A 14,322-nucleotide genomic window follows, 5' to 3' on the forward strand; every position below is an offset into this window, starting at 1 on the left:
GGTCCATGGGTGTGTCCTGGGGCGGCTTGGTAGCAGTTTGGGAGTCGGCCGGGGTTAAGTGCTGAGAGGTTTGGCGCTGGGCGCGGTCCAGGCGCGGACGGGCGTAGACGGGCTTACCTTTGGCGCACCTTCAGGTGTGACTATTACTGATGATTTCACGATGGGTATCTGAAGTTAATGGGCATATCTAATCAATTTAATCCAAATAAGGCTAATACTACTACACAGCCCTGCTTTGTTTTCATCTTTACCATTTGGAAGATGCCCAAAAGAGTCTGTCACAACTTGTGCTGTTGTCAAACTAACGTTTCTATTGTAGGGATGTCTGAAGTTTGATACTGCTCTGTCTCACTAATCTTTCACTCTGAAACGACTAAGAAGCCATTCCAGAGACCATGGGGGAAAAGGAGAATGGGAAAGACACAACTCACTGCTTAGCACCCTCTCTTGAACATACTGTGGATTTGTCTCATGTGTTCAATTCCTGAAAAAAGCTGATACAGTATTCTGAATTGAACTATCGAAAATACTTTGTCTGAATCTCTTTTAGAGTTGGAAAACGCTCTGCAGCTATTTGTGCTTGTGAATACAAATGTGTAACTTGCTACATATAATATCAAATGTTAGTGTAAAGTCTAACATTTAAAGTGTGATAATATATACATGCAGAAACTTATCCTTAAGCTACCTTGAATAATATTAAATGCAGTTCAGAAAACCAAATCAAGAACGTAGTTCAGAGTTAGAAGGAATGGGAGATTGTCACTCAGCAGACAAAATTTAACCGTTCAATAGAATCATCATGAAACAATACAGCTTTTGAAGAATTGTCCCAATCCATACAAACTCTGTTTCACACCCCAAAAACCAATCAGTTTTACTGACAAATTTCAGCTGATACAACGTAGCACTTATTGGTCTTCAAACTGATCAAGATGGAACTTGTAGCATCTATTTGACTAGCAAGATGAGCACAGACAGAAGGCAGCCATTGGGAAACAAATATCGTCAGCGTAAGCACCTAGTATACTACAGTTCAAAGGGGAGGCTCGTTTCTTCTTCATGTTTGTTCTCATTTGGCTATCATTTCCACTACGTGACCACCATCTTGGTTTGGGAAAAATACACCAGACATCCTTTTGGATTTCATCTTACGAGTAAAGAATATTACTTAAACACCTACGGCAACCAAGTCAAGTACCTTTAGGGGGTCTTGGCTAACAGCCCTTTCCACCAACCAATTAGATTCATAACCCTCCTCAACCATTGCAGCCAAAACCATGTAACATGTTGGAGCATCGGTGGCAGTGGAGACCCATAAAGCAGTGGGAATATACCATGGAACTCAAAAAGGTCAAGCTTCATCCGTGACGCCAGGGTCATCTGTCCCCCAAGGATTCAATCATTCACAGGGACCAACTGGGATACCCAGTAGTATTTCAAACACCCAAAATGTGATGGGACGAATGCTTGCTGTTAGTCTAACCACTGGCAACTGATTGTGGTATTATTCTAACCCATTGGTCTTTTGCCCGTCATGCCGCCTTATTTTAGAGCCAGCCATATGCAAATCATTCTCGACTCTGCTTCAGAAGGAGCAGCCAAGCCCAAACTACCAGGCCACGTCCTCCCTGAACCAAAAGACAAGAAATCGAAGACCGTGTTCTCCATGATTGGGGCTCGTCAGTTAGGTGTAGCTTGGTTCCAGTCGTACAGTGAGCAAGGGACCACTGTCTGGGCATAATCTTGCCGCTGAGGGTGGTACATCAAACTCTCAAAAGCATCTGGTGAGTCAGAAGTGGCACACCCTGGAATATCTCTGGAATACCACGAATTGACACTGTGTTCCCAATAGGTGTTTCTCCTGTAGGAATAGCACTGTGGTGTGTGGTGTGTAATTTACTCCATCAGTGTCCTCCATTTGGTTCTTGTTGTTCAAGACATTGACATTCCACGACAAGACTTGCCAATTCCCCAATTCCTAGGCATTCCCTTAACCTGGCCACCCTCTCTCCAACCTCAGTCTTCCCTATCTAATCCAGATACCATGAACCTGCAGTACCTACGACACTGTAGGGGGAGAGAAGGGATGTGTGGATGAATTGGACCCAGCAGCCACGTGCCCTGCTAATTCGTCTCAGCTCAAAGCCTGTCAAATGATAGCATTTTGTAGCCATTCCAAAACTGGTGAAATTATGTAAAGACTCATTGAACCTTTATCTCTGAGGTAACTGTGATAAACTTTCACCCACAAAGCATCTACTGCCCATTAACACCCATAAACAGGTTATAAAAACCAAAACCGCACACTAGCAACACTCTCCTTCACCAAATCAGGGGAGAATGTGTGAGTTTGGTCCGGCAAGCCAGAGGGCTCAACTCCCCACAGACGGATCAATGCAGTCATGTTGTAGATTCTGTAGTAGTTTGGCGTCCCCACTCATTAAGAGGACCCCAGCTCAGGCCCTGCTCACCAACAGCCAGCCCTACTCAGACAGCTGTCAGTATGTTTGTAGTAGGGTTTGGCGTGCCCATTGTACTGCAACTCATGGTTTATCATCAGTTTCCGGGTTATCCGCTGTACAGTGACTCATCCAGTCCACAGCGGACCATGTGGTCACCCCCTCATCTTCCGTCTTGTTGCCTCAATGGAAGCGCCACTTTCCAGGCTTTGTAGGATCTTGTCCTGTTTCGCCTGTGGTGAGGGTGCCAGGGACCACAATACACAAACTCTCGAATAATCTTGGTGGGGTATCTCAGGACACTGCTTTCCTAAACCCTCTCCCAGGCAGTCTCTGGGGTTTTGAAAAAGCAAACCTTGCCCTGAAACTGCAATAGGAGCTTGGCAGGGAGCTTTAATGTCGTCAGTTGCATAGCACCAAGTTTTTGTTTGACCTAAAGAAAGGAATTGCTGCACCTGCTTGGTGTCGTCTGGAAATACGGAGACTTTTCCATTCTCATAGGCCAGAGAGTCCAGCGAGCTGATAGTGTCGCTGCCCAAGTAGTTCAAGAGGAAGACAATAATTTGTTGGGAGGAGCACCCCGGCGGAGACCTGTGCATCAGGGCTGTATGTGCCCTCTTCAGTTCGAGAAAGGAGGATAAATCGTCCACCAGAAACCATGTTTTTATCCAGTTGGTTTCTGCATCCTCTTGGATGCCTGTTATATGGGATATTATTTTATCGTGCATGACCTCTGCATCTTCCATCATTTCCTTGATACGTCTTAAGGTGACATGTAGTCTTCTCACGACCTCCCGGATGGACTGCGCATGGTCATCAATCATGCTCAAGCGGCTCTCCGCCTCAAGCGGCTCTCCGCCTCTGTGACTCTTCTGCTGTTTTTCTGAGATCTTGCCATAGGAGAGACCTATTGATTTTGATCATGTCCATTTTATGCTTTCAGGATGTCTTAGAATCTTGTATCCCCCGGAAACTGCTGAGCAAGGTGAAATCTGGGACAGCGGTACTGCCGCTGCCTGCACCGCTTCACAAAGGGCCTTGGTATACTTATCCATTCTTGCCTGCGACTGGTGAATGGTCTTGTCCTTGACCAATTGCAAAAGGCTCCGTCACAATTGGAGTCCAGTCTCCCTTGTCTGCCATGGGGGTCTCTGACCGAGATATCGTATAGCTAGCCTGCGCTACTCTCAAAATTCTGTCTGGATCCCCTCCAGCTAAGTTCTACAAGAAATAGCTTCTGGCTATATCTGCGTCATGCATTGCAACTGTGTCTTTATGACAGGGATCTCCAACTTGTTCTGTAGTGAGAGCCGCTTCTGTTCAATCACTATAAAACACTGACCATATATGTTAAAATTACACTATGACCAGCACAAGCAGGATTATCTGAAGTGACCACTGAAACATCTATGCAGAAATACCCCAAAAAGCTTATTCATATTGAAGAGAGACGGTGGCAGAGTCTCAATTCCGCTTAGCTTGCTGAAAGGAAACACGAAAGTGCCTTGCTCCATTCCAAGTACTGATGCATGTAAGAACCGTGATTTAGCCTGTATAATCTTTTAAAATCATTGTTGAATTGCAAACGATGTTTTAGCTTGTGTTACTAATTTTAAAAACAACACTTACTTATTTGTAAATCACACGCATTGCATTACTGCCTAAACCTGCTGCCTGGTGCAATTTTTATCTTCGTCCCCACCCTGATAACAAGGGGGAGGGAACACTTAAAGTAAACTTAGAAGCCTGTGCTCGTCATCACCCATGCCCGCCCCGGTCCGACGCGGTAGCCAGTACCGTTGCGCGGAGGGCAGGGCAGGGAGAGCCAGTGACTTCCTGCAGGGACACTTACAGAGCGGTCAGCGCTCTAGTGGATGCTGCTTGAGGGCCTATTTAGCCATCGCCCCCTAGACGCGCGCAACGATCGCGCGCAGCATCGCCGGAGCAACGCCGAAGACCAGCCAAAGAGCTGCCCGTCCGCGACATTACGCGGCGAGGGGGCGAGGGACCTGTCATTATGAACCCCCACTGTACAGGTACTACACCTATTACATATTCCGCGGATACACTCAGACAGCTACAACCTGCTAGGACATGTGATACTCGCCTAGCGTGTAATCTGCTCGAGGGTCGCTTTTCGTGTTTACAATGCCATTATCAATCAGATGTGGCTATAAATGGCATATACAACAAGGCACCTACACTAACTTCCTCTATAGAACTTAAATGCCTTCTTTTAAATGTAAGGTCCCTCCCCAAACACCAATTGCAGACTTGGGACCTGATTTCCACCCAGCAGCCCGATATATGTTTCTTTACGGAAACATGGATGAAACCCCACACGGCTCCAGCGATCACATTAGGGGTGCCAGCAGGCTACAGGATCTTACATGTGGATCGCCCAGTCAAAACTGGGGGTGGACTAGCTATTATTTTTAAATACATCTACAAGGTTGCAATTTTAGAACAAAAATTCACATCCCTTTTGGAAATCATTTGTTTTAAAATCAATTTAGCAAACATTATTTCATGGAAAGGGGCATTGGTATATCGCCCTCCAGGCTCTAATCCAGATTTTGCTCTATCCCTCTTAGAATTATTGGCCCCACTTATTAGGGCAAAGGAAGATTTTCTCCTACTGGGGGATTTTAATATACACATGGACAATTCTTCACTCCCAGAAACAACTCGACTAATAGCTGACCTATCCAATCTGGGACTGAAAGCAATAAATAGTGGTATTACACACACGGGTGGCCACACCTTGGACATAATATTCTCCAACTGCACCAAAATTAGATGCCTACCCGCCAAAGAAATCTATTGGACAGACCACTTCTTGATTGAGTTCTTTTTGCCTGGTCCCACTAAACGACTGCATAGATCACCACCCCCGCCAATCTTTCGTCGCCAATGGCACAAAATATCTGCTGAAAAGCTGCAGGAATGTTGGCTAGAACCAATATTTACAGATGCAGATTCAGCCGAGTTGGCATTGGACAAATTCAATACTTCTCTTAAAATAGCTATCAACTCCTTGGCCCCTTTAAAACTCCACAAGCAATACCCCTCAACCAAACAAGAAAAATGGTATACCTTAGATCTTAGGAAAGAAAAACAGAAATGTAGGCGGTTAGAAAAAACATGGAGGAGGTCGAAAAACGAAAAAGAGAAGGAACTTTTTTTAAAGGCCCAGGCAATGTATTACAAGAATATAAAGATAGCAAGGAAAAATAATATCTCGTTGCAACTCGCAGGGGCTGGCAACTGCCCGAGGGAATTATTTAAAATCCTGCAAACTTTCGTTAAACCCACAGCAGGGGAGAGCCCTGATGATGCCTCACAAGAACTTTGTGATGAGATCTCTACGTTTGAGGACAAAATCAATCTCATCTATAATAAAATCTTAGCATCACAAGACATAGGAACCATGGCCCCCCCTGCTAATGACTTGCCCATACAGCACAAAAACTCTTTTCTTATTATCCCACCAGTTAGTGATTCAGATCTTTCACTCCTTGTTAACAACGTGAAAACTGGCTCCCCCAACGATTTCCTCCCTGCAAAAATAGTGGCCCCTTTGACCTCCATTCTGGCCCCATCCATCCAGTCAGTAATGAATCTCTCACTGGCCAAAGGGCAAGTCCCTAAGGAATGGAAGATTGCGGTGGTAAACCCGATTAGGAAAAAAGCGGCCTCCCCCTGGACAGATCTTTCTAACCTCCGGCCCATCTCCCTCCTCCCCTACATCGGTAAGCTGACGGAGAAGCACGTGAACACCCATCTATCCAACTTTATCGAGGCAGCGGAAGGCCTGGACCCTTCTCAATCAGGGTTCAGGCCAAATCACAGCACCGAATCGGCCCTTCTGGCAGTGACCAACAACATCAGGATGACACTAGATGAAGGGGGGTCTATGATTCTGGTGCTGTTAGATTTATCCGCCGCCTTCGATACGGTGTCTCACAAAGTGCTTCTCTGTCGTCTGAGGGATGTAGGGCTGGGAGGTGCAGCTCTGTCCTGGATGGAAAGCCTCCTTTCCTGCCGCTCTCAAGAAGTCAGGCTGGGCTCCCATAAATCCATCTCCAGGGAGCTCACCAGGGGGGTGCCACAGGGCTCATGCCTAAGCCCCACATTATTTAATGTGTATGAGGCCCCCTTGGCCGACTTAGTGAGGTCCTATGGGTTTACCCCGTTGTCCTACGCCGATGACACCCAACTTCTGTTCCCTTTTAAAACCTTCACACCTGATCTGCTAAAATCTTTTGCAGAAGGCATGAGGGTAGTCTCAAGATGGATGGCTGAGAACTGGCTACAATGCAATGTGGGAAAAACAGAGGTCTTGCTGTTTGGAGAGGCGGCGACTCTGTGGTCCGATGAATGGTGGCCGGTAGAACTGGGCCCAGTTCCCATTCCAAAGCAGACTGTGAAAAACTTGGGAGTACTATTTGACCAGGCGTGACATTTAAACATCACGTCAACCAAGTCGCCAGCACATGTTTCAGGGCTATTGGTCTGCTGAAAAGGGTGTTCCCCTATCTACCCGACAACCATAGGAAGACACTAGTCCAGGCACTAGTGATCAGTAGATTGGACTACTGCAATGGCCTTCTTTTGTCTACTAATGAAGGCCAAATGAACAAACTGCAAGTAGTCCAAAATACGGCAGCGAGGTTAGTCCTTAATCAGGGGTGGGGGAATCATATCGCCCGACGCCCGATCCATGTAGATTTTTATAATGGGCAAGAAGATTTAATGTCTATTTTGTCCGACTGACAAGAAGACATTAAATCACTAAACACGGGTCTCTGCACTCCAGCTCCCTGGCTCTGTGATCTGGAAGCGCGATGCCGCTGCCCCAGAAGTGGAGCTGCGGGATTGACACAGAAATAGGCAGAGAACAGCACTGTCTCTGCAGCTGCAGGCAGGTAGAGGCCAGTGTGCGCAGGAGCAGATGGACGGGCACAGGGCCCCAAGAGTGGAGGGGGCTGGAGACATGGACCAGGCCAGTGAGAGGGGCCCGAGAGGCAGAAGACACAAGCCCGCAGTGCACTGGAAGACAGTGGCAGGGTAGGGGGCTCAGAGACAGACCCCCGAGAGAGGAGGACCAGGCCTGAGGCTGCCTAGAGGACAGACACTGTCTGGTGTATTTAGGATGGTGGGAGGAAGAAGAGCCTGTCTGCCTGGGGCTGCGGGAGAAAGAGGCTGGCCACGGGGGCTGAGACAGAGACAGGCTCACAGTAGCTATGATCGGAGCAGTGGGCAGGCTGCTCAGAGGGAAGGCCTGGAAGAAATTATCCGAGGGTCAGAACTGGGTGCAGAAAAAGAGGCAGCTCCGGGAATTACAGACCAGATGGGCTCGGCAGAGAGCAGCCTGTGAACAGGGATAGGTGTGGCTCCCTGTCAGGGCGGCCTCCGGGAGGGGCTGACACTGGGGAGGGAGAAAGGGGCAGCCACCAGAGGAGGAGAACCGGCAACGTGGGACAGGAGAGAGACAGTCTCTCTCCTGTCCCACGTTGCCGGTTCTCCTCCTCTGGTGGCTGCCCCTTTCTAGAGACACCGAGGCAGCCGCTCTGCAGTGCTTAATTTGTAAAATTTGAAGTGCAGGTGCTCAAATCTTTGTGGAGGCACTCCTACTTGTCTGGCTCCAGTGTATGTACGTGTGCGTGGTTCTATCAATATGTCTTTGAGTGCGTGTCTGCCTGTTGTCTTTGTCTGTGCTCGAGTATTTAAGTTTGGGTGGGACTTTTTAGGACTGTGCATGGAAGTATTTGTGTCTGGGGTGTGGGCATCTATGTATCTGTGTGTCTGCCTGTATGAGTGTGGTATGCGTTTCCAGGTTAATGTTTGCATGCTGTAAAAAAAAACAAAAAAACTGTGTGCTTCTTTGTCCAGATGTTCCCGTGTCAAGAGGAGGGTCCGGAGGTCCACCCTTTCCCTCCCACATGGTTCTTCCGTTCCTTACATTGCCCGAGACCTTGCACCTTCCTTGCGTGCCTCTATTTCTCTCTGAACAGGTGTCTGCCCCTGCCTGTTCTTTGAACCATTAATGTTTGCATGCTGTAAAAAAAACAAAAAAACTGCGTGCTTCTTTGTCCAGATGTTCCCGTGTCAAGAGGAGGGTCCGGAGGTCCACCCTTTCCCTCCCACATGGTTCTTCCATTCCTTACATTGCCCGAGACCCTGCACCTTCCTTGCGTGCCTCTATTTCTCTCTCAACAGGTGTCTGCCCCTGCCTGTTCTTTGAACCACCAGCACCCGGCGCTCAGCCGTCTAAAGAGGGTTGGCAAGCCCCTTAGGGAGCATGAAGGGTATTTTGTGTAGCAGGGGATTAAAACCTCAGCCCTTGAGAATGAGTGGGGTGTCTCTAAGAAGTGAAGGAAGTCATATTGGCAGACAGTGTCTCCAGACGAGTAGTTGTTGAACACATGAGTTCAACAGTAACACTGTGCCACTGCCAAGTCCTGTAGCAATAGCCAAGCATAGAAATTACTGTACATCAATTACGTGCACCAGCGTGTGGAGACCCAGCCCTGCTATTAGCACCGGCACAAATTAAGCACTGCTGCTCTGGCCCTGCCACTGAGCATAGAGAAGAGGCTGCAGTTAAGGGACTTCCAGGGATGCAGCTGTGGAGCAGATACATTACCAGTGCTAGGATCACCCTTAACCTGCAGTATGTCATGCGGCTGTAGCAGTGGGGGCATAGGCCACACCTCCTTTCACAGACCATCTTCACTTGGCACCGACCCGCCCTCCATGACCCTCCACTCGCACCTCAGTCTTGCGATCTCCCCTTATCCTCGGGGGATTGGCCTGTCCCCCGTTTAACGACTCTTCCCTTTTACCATCCCTAACCAAAGAACCAACTCCAGCCCCTACCTGAAACCTGTCTCTGTTACCAGCTACCTTAATCAGTTTCAAAGACTGTGCTATTTATCCAGCCATAACAGGGGCCTTTCCTAGCACTAACTTCTTCAAACGTCTCACAGCAGAATTCCTCGCTTTTTGAAAGATGCTTCCCAGTCTGCCTCTCCTCTCCTGCAATTCGTGCAAGGGCTTGTTGGATCTGTTCTTCCCAGTACATAATTTAATCATGCTTAAAATGATTATACCCTCAGTGATGTACAGTCTTTGTGCGTCTTTCTCTAACCTGTGTATCCCATTCAGGCAGGATGGGCTCTTTAATGCGCCTGTCTTTTGGGTGGAGAGAGTAGGTCTTCCCTTACTCTCTGTATACACCTCATATACTAACCCCTCTCTAGGAGTCAGGGAAACGGTCCCCTCCCCCTTGCCTCTCTGTACACATCACATTCACCTCAGTGCAGGTTCGCAAGCTTTGTGTCTGTCCCATTGACCCCACTGATCCGGATGGTTGCATGGAGAAGGGTTCGACCTGCTCAGTGAGCGCTGCATATTCCCACTTCTGGGTGCAGGGGGTGGACTGTCCCTTACCTCATATCTCTCAAACTTTTCTCCTTTGTGCAGGTTGTTGGTTGTCCACTTTTACCTGTCTCTAATTGGATGGGCTCTGTTCTCCAGTTCTCTATACTCTTTCACTTTATTTACACCCCTTGCTTATAGTATCACATGTAGTTTCAGTTGTGAAATTTAAGCAAGTTGTTGCCCCCCCCTCCCCCCCCAATAAAGGGCGACTTCTGCGTTTGCGGGATGCTGTGGAGTCTTGTAAGTTTTCAGCTTTTTTAATGTGGAATTACAGTGATGTCAAGAGGGACAACACACACAAATAAGGGGGAGTTGATGTGTGGTTTATGCTTTTAATCCTTCCAAAGTTGCTAGATTGAAAATTAATTCCCATCATGGTTGTAATGTATATATTCTTCCGATTGTGTGCAAGTAGGCAGTTTATGCTCTTGGCTGCTTTTCCCTCCTGCAGAAGTTACCTTTTTGGCTCCAGTCCCCTGTGCACTGGAGTAGCAGATTTCAGCTCTCTTTTCTGTAATCATCGGTGAGTTCTCGGTCCAGTATGCTTGCCTGCTTCCTCGTCTGTGGACATGTGCACAGTGCAGACTGTCCATCTGTAAATTATTTATGCACATCGCTCCCTCTGTGACTAGTTTAGAGCAAATTCTTGCTCCTGGGTCTTGTTTCGGAGGGGGGGAGGGGGGGACGCTTGCTTCTTGACCTTGTGTTTTAGAGGAGTAATACAGTGGCAGATCAGCCTGTTTTAGAGGGCTGGCGAAACTGTCTTATTGGCCTTGTTTGACTGTAGGTATGGTGGCTTGTAGGCCTGAGTTATTTGGGTGCGAATGGGGTGCTGACTTGTGGCCTGGTTTGGGAGGGAGGTTGGGTGCTGATGCTGGCTTCTGCGTCTGGTTTAGGGAGTAAAGGCTCAACTTTGTTGCAGGGATGGAGACTCCTGGGCCTTGTCAATAGACTGGAGACTCCTGTGCGTGCTCTAGAGGCGGCTGAAGACCCCTGGGTGTGCTCTAGAGGGCTCTGGCTCGAGGGACAAAATTAAGGAGGCACTGGTGCATATGCTCAGCTTAGGAGTTGAATGGCCTAGGGGTGCTGGTTTCTGAGCCCAGTTTAAGTCGAGAGCGTGTTGGTTCTTGAGCCCAGTTTAAAGGTGGCGGGCCGATTCCTGGTCTACATATTTTAGGAGAGGCTGTTGGTTCCTGGAGAAAATGTATCCATCATTAATTCTGCCCTCACATAGCGGACTGTGATATCATCCTGCGTATATGGCGAGCGTGTTGGTTCTTGAGCCCAGTTTAAAGGTGGCGGGCCGATTCCTGGTCTACATATTTTAGGAGAGGCTGTTGGTTCCTGGAGAAAATGTATCCATCATTAATTCTGCCCTCACATAGCGGACTGTGATATCATCCTGCGTATATGGCGAGCAGTGAGAAAACTACGTATTTTCTCATAAACTAGACAGTTGTTTCTCGGTCAGCCCTTATAATTGATTTATGGAGTAGGTGGGACAAGTGGATTTTACAGGACATGTAGATCTCAGTACCATTTTGTCCCTTGGCCAAGTAGATTATTCAAAAAATTCCACACCCCTGCCTTAATGCTCCATCTAGGACTCCCTCCCGACCCTTACTGGTGCAACTCCACTGGCTGCCAGTGCGGCAACGCACTAAGTTTAAAATTCTGTGCACCATTCATAAATGCCTGATAGGTAAGGGCCCCAAATATCTTACAACTGCCTTTCTACCCTATGTTCCAGCCCGCTCTCTACGGTCCAGTAATCTTCACCTACTACAGGTCCCTAAAATAAAAAGGTCCCGTCAGGGAGGGCGAGCTCTGGCACACACTGGACCCGCTCTCTGGAATTCTCTTCCCCCTACATTCAAAAGTATTACAAACCATTTAGCTTTCCGCAAAACTCTTAAAACTTACCTCTTCACCAGTGGCTAATCTTCCCCCGGCCTTGGTTACTACTGGAAAGACCTGGTACACCTGCATTTTTCCTTCAAATAGCAAAAGCGCGGAGATACCCCTTCGGGGGTCTATTCAGGCGCTATAGAAGCACATAAAATAAATATGTCCTCGACTTTGCTAATGAAATAATAGCTAAAGCATCACATGCCCTCTTGCAGAAGGACATAGCCACAGCAATAACTCTCTCACACGCCTCTTTTATTATCATTCGACTATCGACTTTAAATGTGTTTTGGAATTGCAACCTTATGTCTTTATCAGCTTATCAGTTCCTGAAAATACACATTTTTCAATCAAATACCACTTTGGGCTAACAAACTCAGTTTTACAGGAAAAAAACTTTTCTTAAACATAATTGTTGCCTTCAAAATATCTGTTTTCATTGTTATGGGTGAAGTACACAACTTGTTATTTTATGTACTCATCTGTACACATGCATCATATGTACATATTGCTCTTCAAATGCCCAAGTATTACAATGCTAGGCCATGGATGCTCACCATAACACCAATTATGCCTGTAATGTGGCAGTAATGCCCACCTTTATACCAGGGCCTCAATTTTGCCAAGGCTGGCACCTTAATGGCCAAGATGCCCAACGTATATTGGTCATGGCCATTGTTATGCAAAGGTCAACCACCATGATGTCCGGGATGGCTAGAGGTAGACCTCTTAATATGTCAAAGGTTCCAGCATACCGCATCTAGACCAAAAGCGCCCAACGAATGTCGAAGATGGCCTTAATTTTCCTTGACATCAGGTGCAGCTTCCATGGATATAACACTGTTTATTAGGAAGGGAGGGACACAATGCCTCACACTCTCAAACATGCACATATGCATACACACACAAATGAATGCACAGAAGGCTCTTAATTGTCTTATCCCTAGATCCACACTCTGCCCTACTCCGCTCTTTGGCTGATCATGCTCCCTACTAACACATTTTCACTGTGGCCCCTTCAGTCCCCCGCTTCGGTGGGCCAGCACTGGTTACTGCTCAGGCTACCTCTGGCTCTCTTCTTTCAAGGTTTTTTGTTCACACACAGCGTGACTGGTACAGCATGGCCTACAATATGGCAAATCTCCTTGTGACGTAAGTAAATTGAACGTAAAGATAGTCATGTTGCAGACCCCAAAGGCTGACATAGTAAATGAGTCTTATTATGAGGCCATGACATTGGTTTGTCTTGTTGCCCTTCTTAGGGCCTTGAGAGAGCAGCGCGGTCTTCTTTCATATGCACACTCCCTCTGAATGAGATACTGGGCTGAGCTTTACTTCTAAGATCTAATACAAGTGTGCTGGTGAGCTGCCAGTAGCGCCGTAGCTACTTGTTGGAGACCCCCTGCCTGAGGTCATTGTCTTCATAGGGATTGGCTGGCTCTCTCCACACTATTCCCATCTCTATTTCACCAAACCAGTTATCCTTCTTGCTCTCTTCCTCCATCGCCCATTTGAACTCTCATTCCTTTCATCAATCTACTCTTACCCCATCCCACTTTATTGATTTCTGTCCTCGCTTTGGCTCCTGACAATTTTCTCTTACAGCCACCCACCCTTGCCACACACACATACTCTGCCTACTTTCATCTAACACATGCCTCATGGAGGTCCTCCTGTTCCTTGCTGCTACTGCTGTAACATTCCCAGTTCCCGATCCTGACCACAAATATTAACCCACCAACAGCAGAAGATAGTTTTCATCCACGCTGCTTTGACTGTCCTTGACCCCTCCAATATTTGCACATTGCAGTGCTGAAAAAATGACTATGCTTTATCTTGAAGTGTGAGAATCCTGACTTTGCTCTAATTAACACCTGCAACTGCTCCAAGTTATTTTTATATAATCTGGAAGCACGTGAGATAGTGCTGCTCACAGTGCAGTGGTGTAGACCGCCCCCTTGTTTTCTTAAGCAAGATATTTTGTTTTCTGTTAAATGGAAACTTTGTGGTGAATCTTTCTTACTAGTAATATGTATTTTCCTACAGTTCGTATGAATGATGAACCTATATCCCCTCACCCAAAGGAAATGGAAAAACTGAAAGAGTTTGCTGGATTTTCAAAGGAATCTGCTGACACCGAGAGCCTTGCTGTACTGGCCTTTCTCTTTTTATATTTATCAATCTGTGAGAGGTACATATCTTTTTGTTTGTGAAAGTGTTTGTACAGATATTGTTGAATAGTTTACATAGCCAGTTATATGCGGTATTTTGAAATTATTGTCTCCCTGGCCCTCATTTGTTACTCTCCCCTCACCATCTACTTAAGCCTCTCTGACCTTTTTCTATCCTATACTTGCCGTACCTTCATGGTGAATGTTGCTAATTTCTTTCTTTGCATTAGCCTCTCTCCTGGCCCTACATTGCATTTGGTATGCATTGTCTTTGCTTTTTCTAGTATTTTTGTTTCCAAAGGAGGGGGGGGGGGCAGATGCCCCTTTGGATGCCG

At 47.0% G+C, this 14,322-nt stretch overlaps 1 protein-coding gene across 2 annotated transcripts in view; it reads left to right on the forward strand.

Annotated features, from left to right (window-relative positions):
- MVK (mevalonate kinase) overlaps nucleotides 1-14,322 on the forward strand; it is a 143,495-nt gene that overhangs the window by 25,240 nt on the left and 103,933 nt on the right. For both annotated transcript variants that reach the window (XM_086943113.1, XM_086943112.1), the window contains exon 4: nucleotides 13,863-14,007. In XM_086943113.1, coding sequence (XP_086799239.1) covers nucleotides 13,863-14,007 — 145 coding nt within the window. The remainder of the gene's footprint in view (nucleotides 1-13,862; nucleotides 14,008-14,322) is intronic.

Source organism: Lissotriton vulgaris, chromosome 11 (assembly GCF_964263255.1).
Source record: "Lissotriton vulgaris chromosome 11, aLisVul1.2, whole genome shotgun sequence".
Taxonomy (NCBI): Eukaryota; Metazoa; Chordata; class Amphibia; order Caudata; family Salamandridae; genus Lissotriton; species Lissotriton vulgaris.